The following is a 20,318-nucleotide window of genomic DNA, read 5'->3' as shown; positions in this document are numbered from 1 at the left end:
GATAGAAACAATTCATTGAAAAGCCACTCCTTTCCATTCTGCACCCCTGAAATCTGGCTTCCCTTCACTCCTGTATCTTGGTTAAGTGATCCTTATTCTCCCAGGAAGATACCAGCTCTCCAAAGGCAAGACTGCAAAGTGCAATGTGTGCAATCCAATATAGGAGACCGCTAAAGACTTAGGGTTGTTTGGGCTGTGAGCTTTGTTCTTTTTTAATGCAATGCCACTAAAAGCAATGGGCCTGTGCCCATCAGGGAATAATGCCCCAGAAACTTACGCAAGAGCAGAAAGAAAGTCATTAACCAGTACACCGAAAGTCAATAAAACTGAAAGAAAGCTCTTTCAGCTTCCTGACTCCCTCCAAAGGGATCCTGCCCTGTTTATTCAGCATTTTACACTGCAATTGCTAGCTGACTTGTTAAAAACACTAGCTAGCATTTCCAGGGAGTTGCTAACACAGTGGATAATGACGCCCCTTACAGAGGGGGGCAATAACTTTTGTATCGAGACAGAGAAGAGGAACACAAGGCCAAAACTACACCCACGGGAGAAAAGGAAGTAGAACGAAGTGTTAACTACATTTTGAAGTTGGACCCTGCCCAGCTACGACCAGAAAAGCAAGAAAGCAGAACTGCCATTGGACTTCTTATCATACAGAGGGAAGGAGAGACTGTGATAAGCACGGCAAGAAACTTGCCGAAAGTCCCAAAAAGCCCGGCACGCCCGGGCACCCAGCATCACCCACCGGAGCAGCAGCCAGCAGAGGGCAATGCCAGTCCGCGCACACACCGCTGCGCTCTCAAAAACAAGCGGGATGTCCCTGTTTGCCAGCCTGCATCCCGACACTGTCTGAAGTCTGTGAATTAGCTAGGGTATTTCCTGTTTGCAGACCTGTGACACTATAGTCCTGATTGTGCTCTCTCTTTCACTGTTACAGCCCTGAACAGCTCTACGTGCCACAGTGTGGGGAAATGGGGACCTGTAACATGCCTGTCTGACCCATTTGGTACAGACAACTCTTATTTTATCCAGCTTGCAGCCCATGCAATTGGCTTTCCTGAATCACTTGCTATGCACAATGGTCTGAGTTATTATCTACCGTCTTTCAGCTAGAAGATGAGGAGATGATAAGCAGTTTTGTGCCGCATGTTTTTTCTGTATCTTTAGAGTATGCCTGGATAAGCCTTTGGCATTGGACTGGGCAGCTTGACATAATTCAGAGGTGGTTGCTAACTTACCCACCTAGGAGCTATAGTCCTAGGTCATTCTTTCAGGCTATTGCCTTCCCCATCAGATGTTTCCAAAAGAAAAGCACTCAAGTTTTGAACTGTTGTAAGAGTTTTCATGCATTAAATAATAATAAAATACTGCCTGCCTATGACCAGGAACTTCAGGTCATGGCAATACAGACTAGCTTATGTAGTGGCAGGAGCAAAGCACAGCTAAGAGAGATGAGGATAGGAGGCTGGTGTCAGGAAGAGCACAGGGAAGAGCAAGGAGAGTACCTGGCCTTGCTGGGCTCCCAGAAAGGGTTGGGAGTGAGATGCCAACAGGGAAGCAATTCAGGTGCATACCTGGGCAAAGCAGGGCTGTGATGGGTAGGTGGTTGCAGAAATTTCTCTATAGATTGGATGAGTTTGCATAGAGGATATGCACTACTCTGAAGAGCCTAGCTCCATCTTTATAACCTCCTCCTAGACACAAAGGGTCTGTGTATAAGTACCCTTGAAGCCTTCTCTTCTCCAGACTGACCAAGCCCAGCTTCCTCATAGAGCAAGAGCTCCATCGAGTCCCTAACCAGCTTGGAGGCCCCCCCCCTCAACTCACTCCAGTTTGTCAGTATCCAGGCCCAAAACTGGATGCAGTACTTCAGGTGGACTGCCACCCTGCCAACCATTGCATTGACCTGCCCAGCTGCCATCACCAGCTTTGTGTCATCTGAGAGAGAACATGACGAATACACACACCTTGCCACCTCCTCCAAGTCACTGATAAAGATGTTAAAGAGGACAGTGCCAGGAAAGACCCCTGCATTGTTCTACTTGTTTCTGGCTTCCAGGTGAAGTATAATCCATTAATCACTTCATTGTACCAGCCTCTCAATAGAGGCTGGCACAGAGCAGTGGCAACTTCCTACCCCCAGGTGTCTGATGAGAATGTGAGTCAAGGCCCTTACAGGTTTCCTTCCTCCCATTTCCTTACCTTTCTCCCCAGTCTCTTCTGTACAGTAAAGAGAAAGCAACTAGGCTGAAGGAGCTTAATAATCCATTGGTACTAAAGCCTGGCGTTTTTTTCTCTTTTTCTGTGGAGCAGCCTGGAGATTATAACATTTAGGAACCCTTCACTCATGTCGAATATGGGCTTTAGTATAACTGAGGCATTTCAGCTAGTTGGAGGGTTTTTTTGGAGTTACTGACACATTTACAAGCCACTTAACCTCAGCCTACTTTAGATAACTCAGTTCTAAAATGGGCCAAGCCCCGTTTCCTACATCACAGGACTTGGTACATGGAGGACGGATGTTCAGGGAACACTAACTATTACAGTCTTTGGTTTAGGGCTTCAGTATCTGCTTCTCATCTTGATCCCATCTCCTGAACTCCACAGTTGGGGTAGGTACATGAAAGAAAGTACCTACAGAGGCCCATTCCGGCAGCCAGCAGACCGCTGCTTCCTTATAAAGAGAAGGATAAGCCCTCAATCAAAGAGAACCAGAAAATTTGGCATGGCAGCTCTGCCCCAAAACGAGGGATCCAGTCACACATTTCTCATCTCATCTCAATGCATGCACATATATAGCTCTACGCCTTTCTCTTCTAGTCAAAGTCAAGCAGAGATGTGACACAGGGTGACATATTTTCCTTTTCAATAACTAAATGCGCCTGTGCCTTTAGCTCTGCAACAGCTTGTAAAGCAAACTGCACTGAGTGTTGGAATCAGCAGTAAAATCCCATCTGATTTCCCCCCCACATACCTCTTCCCAAACAGCTGGGTTAAAAATCTTTGATTAACAAGTTTTCACCGCCACACTAATCACTTTTCTCAATCAAATCAACGAACCATCCAATTTAAATCTGTTTTTCATGAAACAAACATTTCACAAAGATTCAGGTGTGATAAATACCACCAGACTCAAGACACTGAGCTGAAAGGGGCCCCCAGTGTACGGTTCTTGCCTTTCCTGGCAGTCAGAGACATGAAGGGAGAAATCACCCAGCTAAGGGTCAGGGCTGTGACTGCTCCTTGCTATGTGGTGAAAAGCAGATAAACTGCCAGGCCTCCGATGTGTTTTGTTGTAGCACTGCGGCAGAAGGACTTTTACAGGCTCCAGCTGAAAATTAAACATCCTGTTGTTATTTTAAGGGACATTTAAAGTTAAGGTCCTAAACCTCACACTTAACTGGAATGAGCAGAGCTGTTGCATTGATTCTATTGCTCAGAATAAACTTTTCCTCTCTGCAGGGGGGAACACAACAAAATTAAGCCAGACCATGCATAGGCAGATGTTCCTATATCAAGGTGATTCCCTGTCAGAAGAAAGCTCTGATCCATGAACCACTTCAAGCACAGTACCAAACACACTGCTATGACAGAAAGCAAAAGCATGACAATGCTGTGTTAATGGATTCACTGTGTGGGGACATAGTGACATGGATTTGTGGCTCTGCTCCCTCCCTCCCATGTAACTCTAAGGAAACCACTGAGCCTCACTGGAATAACTCGAGATTTCCCACACTCTGCCAGCCTGCAGCACTTCAGAGGGACATTGTCAAATATTTCTGTGAGGCAGTAACTTGTAGAGAGCAAGGGGATATCTGCCATGGCAGTTCTTCTCCCCACACTTGAAGTGTTGTGTGGTTTGCAGGCTTCCAGCCTACCCATATGAAAGCACACAGCCTCATTACCTGACAAGCCACTGCATAATGGAAAAATGCAAAGAGAAGTCAAGAAAGGATGAAGACAAGTGTCACTAAAACAAGAACTGAGCTCCAAGGAGGAATGTTACTTAAGGATTGAGAATGTGCAATGTTGGGGTTTTTAAGATTCTTAATAGATAAATAAATAAATGCTGTCATTACGAAGTGACATTTCAGGTCCTTGAAAACTGTCTCTTCTGTTTGATGGAGTAGTGTGGCAGCCTTCTGAGCTGTGAAGCATCCTATTCCCCTATTAAAGCAATTTTAAAACCAAGCTGACCAATACATGTTACTGGAGCATCTTGTGTTTGGTTTCGTTTAGCTGAGCCTTTGAGGACTGAGTTTCCTTGCAGAAGCCTCTGAAGACATCTATATAGCACAATCCAGGTGATTCCCAAAGAGACGCAAAGAACAAAACTTCTTGAGCCCTATAGAATTTCTCGTCAAGAGATTGCTGGCAAGACTAAAGCATAAAGGATCCCACCAGCCTTCAGCCAAAGGGAAACAAACGTGAACGCTGGGTGCCTTGCAACCCAGCTGACATACAACATGTTACAGCTAAGGCCTGTGTGCTCTTACAGGAGACCACCACACATCCTCATCCTCCAGAACACAGACACACTGAGCAGCCTGCCAAGTGCTGCTAAAAAAACCCTAACTGCCTTAAATGGACAACTCATGAAGTCCTTGCAGTTAATGTTTCATGCGTGCCAGGAGGCAAGTATCCTATTTAGGGAAATATGACATTAATCAAGTAATTAGTTACAGGATATTAAACTGGCTGAGGTGCTGTTATCAAATATGTAAGGCAAACAACATTCTGGGTAATTAACAGACATCTATGATGAGCCTGCAATCTAAATAAGGGGTTTGCCTGTGAATCTCTAGATGTTGCTATGTTCCATAAAGCTTCCTAATGATTTGTCGAGATAACCAAGCTTGGTTACCTGGACAAGCCTGGCTTTACAAACTCTCCTTAGATTACAAACCAACACGTCAGTACAATGTAGCAGTAGTCCAGATCACCCGCTTTCTTTATCACAAACCTAAGAAAAGGTTTCCGACCTGTTACATACATTGCTCAAGCTGAGTAGGCAATGAGCAGGTATGTGCTCCCCCAGCACTGAGAAAGCGTATAATCAGCTGAAGAAGGGACAAGGATTTGGGTCCCTCTAGGAGCAGTGCTGAGACTAACAGGGTGGAAGCAGGTGGGCTGCTCCCTAAAAACAACCTGAAAGAGTTATTCTCAGCAAGAAATACATGGGAGTCCTCAAATGAAAGAATAATCCAAGGGCATGTTAAAGGAAAGGCAACTCTATATGGATGTCTCACACTTGCCTATGCACTTCAGGAAAGAGAAACAACTGCTTGTAAGAACTGTTGTTATGCCCTGAAGCAGAGGATGGATTGAACCCATTAAAGTTGTTCATCTTTCTCCCTGGTGGCCACTTCAAAACACAGTCTTTTGTTTAAAAAAAATTATGTAGCACACTTATAATTGCAAAATTAACCTTCAAAATCAGAAGCCAACATAAATGAAGATGCTGTATCAGCAAAAGCCTGAAATGAGAGCTCTGAGAGGTTGTTGCCATTTACTACGTGAAATTGCCAGTTCTGGAGACAAACTGGGGGGTGAATGTCAGCAAAATGCTATTTCTCTGCTGGTTATACAAAGGCTATTTAGTGACCAATTGATGCTACAGGTTTCACCACAGGTTTTCATCACATTTTGGGTTAGTACAACTGCCACCCCTTTTTGACTTTGCTATGAATATGCTATGCTTTTATTTATATTAAAATACAGAATTACCAAGACTGAAGTTTTCAGAATCTCCCAGTGCCTGGGCTATGAAATCCAAAGTTTGACATGTGAATTAGATCTTGATTCTTCTTTTCCCCATAGACACTGAGTACCTCACAGCTGACCATGCAGGGCACGTGATTCACAGTACCACCATGCAAGAGTTATTTCTGAGGTATAATGTAGACTGCTTTTGTGTGTTAGGAAAGTGAAGAATGGTAGCCAGATTCGGCCTGTGGAAACCAGAGGCAAAAAAAATCAAGTGACAAACTAGAGAGATAGATAACCCTCTTTTAGGCCATTTTAATGGCTAGATCTGTGGATGAACTCTTGTTTCAAGGCCAGGCTGGATGGGGCTTGGAGCAACCTGGTCTAGTGGAATGTGTCCCTGCCCATGGCAAGGGGTTGGAACTGGATGAGCTTTAAGGTCCCTTCCAACCCAACCCATTCTATAATTCCCAGAATAACATCTGGCTCTTGAACTGCATAACATACCCTGAGGCAGCACACACACATCCCCCATCTGTCTGAATGATCCGGTCACTAGCGAACTCTTCTTTTAAAGCAGCTTGAAGGTGAATGTGGCTATACAAAGACTGCCTGGAATCACACAGAGAGCCTGGAGGAGACTTGGTACAGAAGCGGGTAATACCCCATCACTACTTCAGTCTTGCGAACTCAGTTTGCCCCCTTTTGATGAAACTTAACTTCTGACCCCGGGGTAATCTGCCCTACTGCATCTGTCCTGGAGCATTAATATTTGAACATAAATCCTAAAGGAAGCACTGTTCTTTATTACTAATTTGTCAGAGGTGGATGGATAGAAAGCTTTGTGGGTAATATGGAAATAGCATAGGCAGAGAGCATACCTTCTGGGAGCCTGATTATTGAAAATCAGCTGCTATTTACACAGTTAATGCCATTCACTTCTTGCACCTGCTCAATCATTCATTTCCCAGTGCAAGTCAGCTTTGCCTTGCTGCAAAGAAAGGGAGTTTAAGGGAGCTACACCTGCAGGTTTTTTCTTTCTTTCTCTCCAATGATTGCAGAGTTCAGCTTATAAAACTCCCACTTGTACATTTCCAGCCCTTCATCTTTTTCTGTGAATTCTTTTCTACCTATTTATATGTATATATACTTTTCCAAGTATTTATGTTTCTGATAATGAATCCAAAGTTCTCTCTTTCTAAGTCTTCTTGGACTCCCAGCATGTTCCTGTACCACACAAAATCCATTTGATTCTGTAATCATTGGAACTAGATGATCTTAAGGTCCTTTCCAACCCTAGCTATTCTATGATTCTAAATAAAGCTAGCCTCCCATTTTACACTAGTTTTTGTTCATATTCTATTCAATCTCTGACAGAGGTTCCATACCCCACATTCAGGGACATTCTATTCTTTACGATATCCCTACAAATGTAATTTCTGTGCTGTCACTCCCAGCAAACACACTGTTATAGTAGACTCTACTTTGAATTTTGGTTAAACACCACCCCCCCTGAACCCGAACACAAACCCAAACCCAAACCCAAACCCAAAGGATTACGCAGCTGACCTGTGTCCCCACTCTTACTTCCCATCTCCTTTCTTGATAATGAAGCTCCATAGAGAAGCCTCAGGCAAACAAATAAAAAGGAAGAAGGGAGGAAGAGAGCGATAGTCCTATGGTTCCACTTATTAGTGCTAAAGGATGTACCAGCTGTGAGATTATGGGAGGTGCAATTGCAGCTCTGAGCACCTGAGAAACCTATCAGCAAGGGTTAATTAACAGCAAAGTGAAGGCTTTTGGTTTTTGCATAGTATTTTTCTGTTACCAAGTGAAGGACTCCTATATAATGGAAAATCCATGCTTCCATCTGGCAGATAAAGCATTTGCAATGCTAACCTGTTAGCTGGATTTGCTTCCATGGTGTTGGTGAGGTGTCATTCCTCTTCCATCTGCTTGTTGTCATACTCTAAATACGAACTGAATAAACTCCCCTCACCTGCTAAAGTCTTGTCTTTGATTACACAAAGACAACAGCAGGAAGAAGGACAAGTAAAGCAGATAAACATATGATTAATGCTGAGCAGATAATGACTCACCTGTCTGCAGTGGGAACAGGCTTGTACTGTGTCCGATTGACCCAGAGTTGGTGGAATAAACCAGATTGAAGGAAATGACAACGTAAAATCAAATAGTAATAAAAAGCTTAAAGATGAAAACAAAACAGTCCATAACCTCTGTTTGTTTCTGTCTGAAGAAACAACAGCTGGAAACTGAAAACCAGCTCCTGGAACCAGCACATGTTAAGCCAGAGATTGAAAAAGGAATTGAGAGGATTATTTCACAATTTTATTGCACAACTGAAAATTAACTTTTTTCTTTTTTTTTTTTTTAATATTTACAAGCCATTTATTTTGTGCACACAATCTAAACAGCATTTTCCCCGATAAAATTGTCACCTAGAAAACTTACACATGGACTGAAGCATACAGGTAAACTAAGTGGTTTGTGTTAAATGCAAGTTGCCTCAGTCTCACCCAGGAGGGGGAGGTGCTTGGGAGATGTGGCAGCAGAAGGAAAGACACATTTTTCTTTTTTCTTTCCTGAAATGTTACTTAAGGATCTTTCCCCAACCTGGGGAGAGAAGCCAAAGAGTTCAGTATTAGTTCAGTTAGAAGTCCAGCCAGTCAGATAATGTACTGACAGGGTGGTAAGCTGAAGATTCAAAACCCTTCAGTGCCACAAACCTTGCAAGAAAATTACAAGCCTTGCTTCATGCACGGTTCACCCTAAAGGTCACGACATCCCAGTTGTCCCCTGGAGAATGTAGAATCACCTTGGTCATGACAGAAAGGGAATGAAGTTTGAATCTTAAGAAGAAACACACATGAACGGCTGTTCTTGTGTTTTGGGTTTTGATTTTTTTTTCTCCTTCTTTCTCATGGATTTTTTTACCTGCACTTTTGGAAAAGTGCTGGCTGGCACATTGCAAATGCTGCCTCTGCTTTTGGCAGAGATGCACAGTGATAATGCAGTGCAACAAACACTGCACAACTTGACCAGCAATGTCAGGGGTATTATTTTAACCATCATGAAGCCCCCAGCTTTATGCTAAGAATGAGTGCTTTCCTGGCTGTCAGCACAAGCTGTCTGCCACAACGTGCATCACAATCTCCAGAATCCACAAATCATTCCCCTACCATGGCTGATCCACCCACACATTTTCCATCATGTAGATAGTTGTTTCCAAGTTTGTCAGCTAATATTGAGTATATGGTATTGCAGCACTTTCTGCTTAGCTTCCAGGGGATTTTGACGCCTGCAATCTTAACTGAAGAGGTGGTAGCTCTAAAACTGATGCTCACTGGCACAATTTGTTTCCCATGTTACTTTGGGCAGGTCTACACCTGAGGCACCCATTTGGGGACCATCAGCACTGTAACCTTCCCTCGTAGACAGAGAGCAAGGGGTCATGTAGGGTTTAGGTGAACAGAAATGCTCTCTGCAGAAGTCCTGCTTGCTTGATCAACTATCAAAGGAAACTAAGGGGACCAACTCCAACACTGTGGGTTTCAGACAGCTGCCACATCGTATGGGCTGAATCTTGGCCTGAATGCTTCCAGCTGGGCACTTAAAAACCTAGGGATTCTAGCACTGCAAGGCACGTTTGGTATTTAGTTCACTCTGGCGCTAATCTTCTTCAGGTTTTAGACCCTCTGCTGTAGAATGGAGAAACAGAGTAATTGATGCCTACATGACCTGTAGTGAGTTTGGAAGGAAAGGGAGTGTTTATTGACTTGTTATCCTAGTTAGTGCTTGTCCATTGGGAACCGTGCTACTGGAAGATAGCTTTGTGAAAGGCAATTCAAATGCATGGGAAAAGCAAAACCCATGGCCTCAGATGAAATGATCTATGTCAAGTCTTCTAAATTCATTGTTTCTTTCAGAGCCACACGCAATCACCACTGTCATCTTATGCATGGCTACCAACCTGTAGTAATGTGTCAGCTCCCAAGCAGCTTGATCTTGTTTTCGTAGTAATGGTATTAAAGGCTTAAGTCTCTTGCTCTCTTCTCTCCCAGCAGCCCAACTATTTGTTTTTCTCTTATTTTTTCTTGCCAGTTTAAGGGAACCAGTGATACTGAGATATCTTTTTTCCTACATAATAGTTGTAACCAGACCTCAGCACTGTGGAAACCATCTACACTGTCATTAAAATACTTGCCAACACCTACCTAAGGCTGGTATAAACATGGATTGGGGGTGCAGCAGATTGGGAATGTGGAAAAAAAAAAGTGGAAAATTCAAGAATGAGCTGGCTGAAGAAGGATCCTGAAATTGAGCCCTACAGAAATAGCAGCAAATTTGTAAATTGTAGAAACTTGTGCTAAAACTTCTGGCTTAGGTAAGTAACTTATCTTCACAAATGCCGGTGATTTCAGTCCCATTGGACTACTTTCAATGACTCTCTTCCTCTCAAAACAATATTCTTCTGGGAGATATATGGGTGTAGCAGACCAAAAAGTTTGAACAATATGAATATGCTAAAAATAAAACAAAGCATAGTGATCCCTTCTTACAGCTTCAAGTTGCTGAAATTTCTCTCAGGTGTAGGCTTGAAGATAAAAATTGGAAAAAAACCCTGCAGAATAAATTGTATGAAGGCCTAAGTGCCATGCCAGAAACATTGCTTTAGTAATGAACTCATGCAGTGGTCTAGCACAAGCCAGTAGTTTTTCATACTTACTGGAAGAGACACTGCTAAGATAGAAATAAAACCTGTGATAGCACAAAGGAAAGAAAAATCCGCCAGACTACAGGAGGAGCTCTCTCGGCACTAAAGTGATGCTGATGACATCTCAATGACCCTGCAGTTGTATTCTTCACCCCAGACAATTCTATGATGTTTGCAAGTCTAACTGATGCGAAGGAAAGCTGTATCAGCTTAAGAATTTTTCAAACTGTTAATTTCACATATGAAAATGGAAATGAAAGCACAAAAAATATAAAATATTTGGGTCTTGGGTGATATGATCACAGAGTTGTGTTTTTATTACATGCACTTGTTTTGCTCTATGAAGGGTAATCAGAAAGAAGAGGATGGTACCTCCATTCTCCATGACAAAAGCTGGCAGGTTAACTTGGTGGATATTTTGCACTGGTAAATCTCCATGAATGTTAATCCTTGTGTGTCCTTACAGGACTCAGCACGTTTTTTATTATTTTTAATTGCCTTTCCTGCTCTTTGAACAAACCCTAACAGTGAAAAGTAAAAGATGTAAACTCTACATGAGCCATTTGAACCTGTATGGCAATATTCCTTGATGTTATGGACAGAAAGCATCATTTTATCTGCTAGAAAACCTCAAAGCAGACAGTGGCGCGGCTTCCTTCCTGCTGCTGGTGGTTGCTACCAACTAGATGAAGAGTTCGTGGATAGCTTTTCCTTTCCTTACAGGATTGCTGGAGAGCACTGCTGGAACAACAGATACCCAGGCAGATCAAAAGAAGAAATTCTACGAGCCTCGCTAACTCCAGCTTTGCCCCAACCATTGACCTCAGTACTGATAATTTAAAAAAGCCTGGGTAGTCAGACTCCAACTGTTATCAAACTGCTATTTTTTTCTTTCTTCTCATGAGCACCAAAGGAGCAATGTGGGAATCCAAAGAACTGAAACAAATTAAACATCCCTGAGCTGAGAATGGTTTAATCTCAGAGCCCACTTTTATGCATTTTACAATCTATAGGACTTACTACAGGTGGGCCACACTGGCCAGTGCTGGACAAGAAATGTCACAGATCCAGAATGAGCTTAGTCCAACCCACAGATCCTATGAACAGATATTCTGAGGGACCTCAGGATGCTTTGCCTTCCTCATTCCTGGAAATTTGGCTACTTAAAACTCTTCAAGCCCCCCACCCCACTTATTTATTCCATCTTTTCATGGCTTACCTGACAGACATCTGATAGTCTTTCGAGTGCTCCCAGAGATGGAGCAGATGTGCTTGGACATAGCTGGGATTCATCACTCTTGCATGTTCAGCTGTTAGCATTGATGGGTTGCGGGTGAGTGCTACAAGGCCATTTCCATCAGCTGCATAGGATCCCTCCACACAAGAAAAGCCTGTAGAACAGAACTGCAGGCATTCTGCTCAGAAAGCCTGAGAGTATGGTGGATATTTGACTTTCCTAAACCACAGTTTAAATCTATCCTTTAGAAAAAAAAAAAAAAGGAAAAAAAAGTCTGGCTTTGCTCAGAATCAAGCCTACCATCATATTATGAAAAGTTCAATGAGAGCAAAAGTAAACTGTATCACCCAGCTGCTTCCTTCCCTGAGAATCATCCCATCCACTCTGTGCATAGAATGAGAGGAGTCCTTAAAAAACACCCAGCAAATGATTGCGTAGAAACTATGTCCTATTACATATGTGCCAGGGGGCAGAAAGAAGTTCTATGAGCAAATCATCAGCTCCACCTGCAACTTGAATTTCAGCTCCTCTAACTTTCACACGGCTGCTTATGCACCCTTAGCGGAGTCTTGTGGTATAACAGTTAACATTGAAAAGTCACACATCTATTGTCCAAGAACTGTGTTGCCATAATACTGAGGAATAGGCTTAGCTTGGCTTGAATTATTTGGCCTCACGTGTTTGGGAACCTCTCTACACACCTGATCAGAGAATTACTCCCAGGTCAGAACTATTTCTTTAGGACTGAAATCTTTTATGTCATGGCAATGGACCATGGAGCTCAAATGCAGCCTCTGTCACCTGCACAGTGACTTCCTATGAACCCATGTTGCAGAGGTTTAGGACATTTTAACCCTACAGAAATAGCAATTAGCTGGGAGACAAAAAGCTGTTCTCACACTATAAGGGGAAATTCTAGCACAGAATGACTGAAAAGATACTAAGCTCTTAGCCTGGGTTTCAGATCTTTTGCATCCTGACACCTTCAATGAGATAACTCCATTGCTGTACCCATTAACATGTCTGGACAAATACATTCATATGATCCATCACAGAAATAAATATTTGGCTGGCTTTCTAATTCCCAGCTTATTTTTAAAACCGATCATAACAATTCTACTCTGCAGAGCAAACAATGCCCAGATACCAAGTAGTCGTAGTAGGAAAATGTTCCAGACAACTGACACATACATAGCACCCTTTGAAATTCTCACAGCCTTTGTGTCTTATTTTGGGGATGTTTAACTACTCATGAAAACAAATTCCTAGAAAAGCAGGGTATTTCTAAATTCAGGTTTGTAAGCATTTTCTGAGCTGTAATTTGCTGTGCACAGCCAGAAGCTTTTCCAAACAACTTTATATTGTGAACCAAAGTAACATCTTCAAACAATCCCCAGTTCACCTAAGTGTTTGGAGGTAAACACACCATCTAAACACACATTATGAATTCCTACTGTAAAAGTGACTTCATTTAGCTTCTGCATTTTCAATACCACCGTGGAAATACTAGGCTGTCACCATCTACTAGTGACTTATTTGTTCTGGTCTTACTTACTGAGTTGCAGAAACTTAGCTGCTTTCTTTTCCTAAAGTTGAAATACTTTTTGAGCTCACAATGATACATTCTCTTTTTAGCACTCCCACCATCTAATGTATTAGGGCTTGCTGAAGTTCATAAATAATGATGCACACTCCACTTGCTGAGCTTGCTGTGTTCTGCTGTTGCTGTGCTGAAACCTGAGGAACACCCATACAGTATCTGGCAGAATAGCAAAGAATGTCCTGCTCAATGCCTAAGAGTAATATCTCTGCTGATTTGCCAGGACTCCCAGTGCTGCTGGTCATTAATCTTTCTCAGCTGAAAACAGATGGGGCTATTAGGCAGGCTGCAGTAATGGGAGAAACTGGCAAGATACAGAAGGAAATGCATTATCTTCTGGATAGAATTGCATGTAAAAATGAGAACATTAAAAATGTATTTTTCATATTTAATTGGACAATGTATGATTATACCTACCAGAAAATAATGTGCAATGTGTTTTGTGCAGGGCATTTATAAAACTGTTCAACTGTGCTAGGGCCTTATTTCCCCTGTGGAGAGAAGCAGTAGCTACAGCTCTGACAAGTTTTTGTGCTTTTCCCTCTAACACAGGGCTTACTCTACAGCAACAGCTACTGCAAGTAACACTACAAAGTACCTCTGCTTGTTGCAGTAAAAGGAAAATGCAGTTTATGATTTACATACAAACCACATGAAGCCTACCAGGTAAAAACACAGTACTTTAGGAATAATGTCAGCATTTGTGATACTAATTCTAACAAAAGCAATGGAACTGCAGGTACAGCTCCTAATTCCTTTATGTCATAGAGTTCAAGATGATGATTAAAAATAGAAAAAAACCCCAAAACAAATTATAAAGTGGAACCATATTGCTGACATAGGAAACAAGAAAGGCTGGATGGAATTACTAAAAGTAGGACTTGGAAAAAAATGTGATAGATACTAAGGACTAGTCAGAATAAAGAAAGACATTTTCTAAGTCTGCCAGGTAGGCAAATGGTAGATGACCCTTAGCCAGAAAATGACAAGATGAAAGCTACAGCCAAACATTTGAAGGTATATACTGTGACAACAGAGAGAAATCATGGAAACTTACTAGGTTACAATAAGGCATTAAATAAAGGCAAGTGCTTTGCCGAAAACTTAAACTTGCAAAGCCTGTTATATCAAAGGGAGAAGCATGAAAACAAAAATAGAAGGATTGGGTGGCAGCCAGCAGATTATTATTTGGAATAATAATTATGTCTGAAATGTGGTGGGATGTCAGAAGGTGCTGGAAATACACATTTCAGGCTTTGGGACTGAAAAGTTTGCAGTGACTCATACATGTCAATGTTGTGGAGTGGAGGGGAAAAGGGAGCCACAGAACAAAATGTGTCAAGATAAGAGCACATCTTAGACGAACAAAAGAATTTTGTAAGATTTTATTTCTGATCCCTTGACCAGAAAAAGGGTAGCATTTAGGAAAGGTAAAGAGGAAAATACAAACCTACAACAGTAGGGTGATATTTGATATAAAAATTTAAAAACAACCCCCTTTTTTCCTTTTAAAGAATCAGCAGCCCTAAATAAAAAGAAAAGAAAATCTGAAATCCTCAGACTAAAAATGGAAAGGGCTTATAAATAGCCATGGTGTATGGTATCTCCTTAGATAAAATGGAAGATGAGGACAAGGAAATATTGGTATGACTAGATCGGAAATTTTAGAAGTTATTCAGGCCAAATAGGAAACCTTTAGAGAATGGAAATCAGAATTTCGTAAACCTGAAAGGAAAGTGTGTAATAGTTAAGATGGAGTTTGAGCAAACTAAGAGGGAATCTGAAGAGCAAACAGTAGGAAGTTAAAACTGAAAACACACATTTGCTCAGTACACCAAAAGGAGAAAACTGGACATAACCGGTAGGCCACCCCAAACAGCAAGTAGAAGAAACAATTAAAGACAATAAGGACATTGCCAAGAATCTAAATGATTTATTTGCATCAGTCTTCACCAGAGAGGGTGCTGGAGTGAAAACTAAATGAGAAACTCACACTTTCCAAATATCAAAGGTAAGGAGAATGAAGGCTCAAGAGAGAAGTTGGTGGAACAAATCAATAAATCAAAGGCATTGAGTTACCAGGTTTATCTGATATTTCTTGAAGATTTCTGGAGGAAACTGAGAATTAAGTAACAAAGTTGCTATCATCAAATACCTACTACAGCAGAGGACTGGAAGACAGTCAGAGTTATAACTGAGTTGGGGACTTCTGTTGTTGTCTGTGGTGGTTTTTTCATGGTATTGGAGGAGCCCTGGCAGTTACAGACAGACATGTAATTCTAATTTGCTATCATGTAAAATGGCTGAAATGTGTTAAAAAAACCCAAGCCTCACATTTCCCTAATTATGAAGCACATAGACAAACACGACATGACAGATACAAGTCAGCACAGTGTCTATAAAGGTAAAAATAGGGGGCTCTTTGAACCTACTACCAATCTTTGAGCTGGTTACACCAGCCAGCACACCTAAGCCTACCCAGGACGTTCCATGACTTGCTACACAGACAGGTAAATAGCAAATGATTACCTCCCCACTCCCCCATCTGCACCATCTTATGACCACCAAGGAGAGAATAATGTTCATGTTGATAATGGCACACCAAAATAACACACAGGACCATGCTACAGGTTATGCTGCTGCAGGGCAATCCAGTCCATCCTTGGGCAACATTGTTAAGCCAAGGAGAAACATACATCTGGAAATGAAAGTTTTTAATACGTATGAAACATAATGATGGTCACTCTGAAGCTCTGACTGAAGATTTTATGTAGGGGCGACCAGTGTTAGGCTCTCTTAGGATCAGCTTTTGATAAACTTCTGCACATTGGCTAATCAACAGGCCCCTGTGCTGCAGGGTTCTCATTCTCAATATGCACAGTGACCTGGGCCCTTAATCATGAGTAATACAGGACTTGGGTAGTTAAGATTTTGGGGTTTTTAGAAGAATCTATCTTAGCCAGGACTGAGCACTCATTTCACTTCTTGCCAGCTCTTCCCAGCTTTTTATGTAAATCTTTACATAAAGCCATTAAGAACAGAAGAAAAGCACTCTGGAAAATTATGCAGTGATGTATTCTTATGCAGCCAACACTCCCAGGGGAAAAAGTGAAAATTACACACAGCCTCCCTCCCCTTTTTTATTTCTTGTCAAAGATGCTGCCTTTTTTGGCTTTTCTTATATATACACAGCATGATGAACTGATATTTGTAGTTTAAATGTCTGGTTTAACCACGTGGTTTCCACCGTAACAGAAAGCTCTCATGAAATGTCAGGTTAGAAATAAAACCAAGCTCTAGAGAGATGAGGTGGGGAGGAAAGTAGAAGGTCCAGTGGCTGAAAAACAAAAGGGGAAAAAAGTGAGCAGAATACAATGTGGATCCATTTCCCAACTCAAGCGGTGATATTGGTACTGTGGTTGTATGGGGATCTGGGGTAAGGAGACAGACACATCTCTCACTGAGTTGTTTCTGCTTTCTCTATTAACATTGCAACAGAAATTACAAATAGCCCTGCAAGGGGTAGTGCATTAAACCTCATCTCTTCATCTCATGTAAACACAACATTAATAGTGAAGAATAAAGAAAACGGTAAAAAGTCCAGTGTCTTGTTTTCTGCATTTTGCTTGTTAGGTTTCCTGTCCGCCCACCAGCATATTCCTGTGTTGTACCAAAGTTGTGAACTTGACCAGCCCACGTTCAAGCAAACACTCACACTCAGATTCCCAACACATTCTTTTCTCCCCCTCGAATGGGGAGTTTTTTCCTAACAGTTCTGCTCCTTTTAATTATAAACTCCTTTAACGAAGTAGTTCTGAGACCTTGCAGCAGGCAGCAGGAGAGCACCAAGGCTACTAGTTGCTGTGTTTATATTCCCTGCTCATCAAAGAAGTCCACTTAAAGCCCAAGGCCCAATGCCTTCACAGATGGGCATGCACTGAAATGAGCCTACGAATCAATATCCCCCTGCACAGTGTGCCTCATAGGCAAAATCCAATTCTTGCCTAAAAAAGGATAAAGAGTTTCAGCCAGGCCCTTTATTTTACGAGACACACACGAACAAGTTGCTCTGGTGAAAACAAACCTTACACTGACAAGTTTTGTTCATGTTCTGGCAGAGCCTACTAATCTTCTTTACTGGACCACCAGAACTGAAGATGGGAAAGAAACACAAGGGAGACATTTCCTTGGCAAGGAAAGGAGCAGCATTTAGGAGTGGGGAAAAGGTAGGGTGGGGTATAGGGAATTTTCCTGATAAAACAACTAATTTGAAAGTAAAAGAACAACTGGTATCATGTATACACCCAAGCCAGTTAACACACCTTCTCTGGAGTGCAGTATTGTATAAGCGTCCCCTTTGTTTTCAAGGCTAATTCAGACCTTTGGCTCATCCTGCATTAACAAGGTCATCCATGGTAACAGGGCCCCTGTGAAAGTTCACAGGTGAGAGTTCCCTTTTAGAGTAGTGCAGATTTGAAATTCACAGGACAGCGACCCGAAGATCTTCCTTTACAGATAAAAAGCATGTCAAATTATTAAATAGCAACATGAAATCCTATATTCTGAAGGTCTGTCTTTGCTCTGCAGTGAAGAGAGCAGCGTGCATTCCCAGCCCTAGCCCAGTCCCCACCTCCAGCGGCATGGTGGGCGCGTGGCCGGCTCCCCTCGCTGACACCTCATGAATGCTAAAGCTGAAAGGCCTGGGGTAGTCGGAGAAGGGACGAATGAGCATAGTCCGAGGACATGTCACTTCAAATTTCTACTGTTAGAACTGCCGAGTATGATATAAAACCAGAAAGTATTTCTCAGTTCGAAGTTTGAAGACCCCAAACGCTGAGCGGCTCCTCCCTCCAGCGTCCCTGTTTCCCTCACAAGGGCTCCGTTGTGCTAGCTGTTGTTCTCTGCCGTGAGATATTTGAGGGCTGCAAAGCCATAGTGGCGTGACATATCCTGCTGGAACTCTTCCTTCAGGGTCTTGAGACAGATGCGGTATTGCTTGTTGGAGCGAAACTTGGTGATGTCGAAGCTGGGGGCGTGCGGCATGTGGATCATATAGGCATTGGGCAGCACCGTGAACTCGTACTCCTGGGGGAGAAAGACACTGGCTGTGAGGGTGTCCCCGAGCCCTCTTGTAATGCATCTCTCCCACACCTCCACAGTCAAACATGCTTCATCACGTAACAGTGCAGTGTGAGCCTCAGAAATAACAAACTCATATAGATAAGACAAATAAGCCTTCTTTTTAAAGTTGATTTTGCTTAGTTTTATGAAAGATCTACTTTATCTTTTAGAATATTTTACTCCATATAAGCCAAATAATGGGGAAATGGTACAAAGGCAGGCCTGCAGGCCCTCTACTCTGTTCTCGTGAGACCTCACTTGCAGTACTGTGTGCAGTTCTGGTGTCCCCGCCATAAGAAGGACATGGAACTGTTGGAGCAAGCCCAGAGGAGGCCACAAGGATGATAAGGGGGCTGGAGCACCTCCCAGACGAAGACAGGCTGAGAAAATGGCACTGTTCAGCCTGGAGAAGAGAAGGCTGTGTAGACATCTCATAGTAGCCTTCCAGTATCTGAAGGGGGCCTACAAGGATACCAGAGAGGGACTCTTCATTAGGGACTGTAGCAATAGGACAAAGCATGATAGGTTCAAGCTCAAACAGGGGAGATTTAGGTTAGATATTAGGAAGAAATCCTTTACTGTGAGAGTGGTGAGGCACTGCCACCACTGCAGTGGTGCCCAGGGAAGTTGTTGGTGGAATACATATGATCAACTCAGAAAAGACTGAAAGCTGCTGGGTTATGATGCTACCAGAAACCAAGTGTTTGAGCAACACGGACCAAAATAAAGCCCAAACAAAATGGAAAAAAGTGAGCAGAATGCAATGTGAAGCCATATCCCAACTCAGGCAGTGGTACTGGTGGGCCCAAAGTGTAGCTAAGGCTGTGACCTCCCAGAGACACCTATAAAACAGCAGCATGTGCTGGACAGCTAGGTGCAGATGCGGGTGTATGGCTGCTCCTTTCATATTATGGGAATGCATCCTCCCTGCCAGAAGGTGCTGAAGTGGTAAATCTTTGTGCCAAATTACAATGCTGTCATGTATGGGAATAGGCGCCTCTGAGCTTCTGTTTGGGGTGATGAATGTACAGCAAGAGCAAAATAATCTGATGCTCACAGGCAGAACTTATTTAGCTGGAAAACACTTGGAACTAATAGGGAACCAAATGCAAAAACAAAGGCTGGCATGATGGAGTGAGGAGAGCTGATAAACTATGAACTATAAAATTTGTCACTACAGGACCTTAAAACTAAGAGCTGAAGCTGCAGAGAAAGATCCACTCTCCTCATACAATCTTTGTTCTCTGTTTGCATATCAAGTCTGTAATCCTGAAGTTCAGGGACTGTCTATGCTCTGTAGTGTAAACTACAGTGTAAACTGTTCAGCACAGCAATGCTCCCATCCCTTTGAAAATCCTTCAGGTACCTACAGCCTTCCAAAAACTTATATCAGTCTGCTGCAAATAAGCCTTTTTGAAAGATGCTGGGCTAGGGTCTTGGAAAAAGGGATGCTCAGTCTAGTTCCACAGTCTCTAGAAGAACAGGGAAAGGTTTCCTAATGACCCATCTCTACTACATGGAAACATTTATGGACAAAGCAATGCACTTGCAGGAACCTCTGTGCCTATCTCACAGGTTATAAATTCTTTAGATGGAGACTGTCATTATCTATGTATTTGGACAGCATCCAGCTCAGTTGACATCTACATGCCCCCAGAATGATAATGACAATTACTTCCACGCAGTGTGCTGCTCTGAAGGATGGTAGTGGCACAGGCCCTTGCTAAGGAGAATGAAACAGTCCTCTTGACAGACACTGCAGTTTTGAGGAGCAGTGAAATAATTCAATTGAGAAGCTGCTCTGCCTGCTAGTAATGAAACCAGCCAAGCAGCTGGCAGCAACCTGATCTGTGGACACCCTGAAGCAGAGGAATGCCATAAGGGAAGGTAGCTGTGCAATCCCCCGTTCTCTCCAGGCT

General features: G+C 42.6%; 1 protein-coding gene across 6 annotated transcripts in view; it reads right to left on the bottom strand.

The window, feature by feature from the left end:
- Positions 1 to 11,893: 11,893 nt before the first annotated feature.
- The window catches only part of LARGE1 (LARGE xylosyl- and glucuronyltransferase 1), a 277,729-nt gene continuing 269,304 nt past the window's right edge, over positions 11,894 to 20,318 (bottom strand). For 2 of the 6 annotated variants that reach the window (XM_030477990.1, XM_030477989.1), the window contains one exon: positions 14,649 to 18,363. In XM_030477990.1, coding sequence (XP_030333850.1) covers positions 18,166 to 18,363 — 198 coding nt within the window. In that variant the 3' untranslated portion in view covers positions 14,649 to 18,165. Of the gene's footprint in view, positions 18,364 to 20,318 lie in introns of all 6 variants that reach the window. The other 4 variants (XR_003990375.1, XR_003990374.1, XR_003990373.1 and 1 more) reach the window with 4 other exon arrangements.

Source organism: Strigops habroptila, chromosome 3, assembly GCF_004027225.2.
Source record: "Strigops habroptila isolate Jane chromosome 3, bStrHab1.2.pri, whole genome shotgun sequence".
NCBI lineage: Eukaryota > Metazoa > Chordata > Aves > Psittaciformes > Psittacidae > Strigops > Strigops habroptila.
The sequence above is the reverse complement of the archived record's forward strand: the minus strand, read 5'-3'. Positions and strand labels throughout refer to the sequence as shown.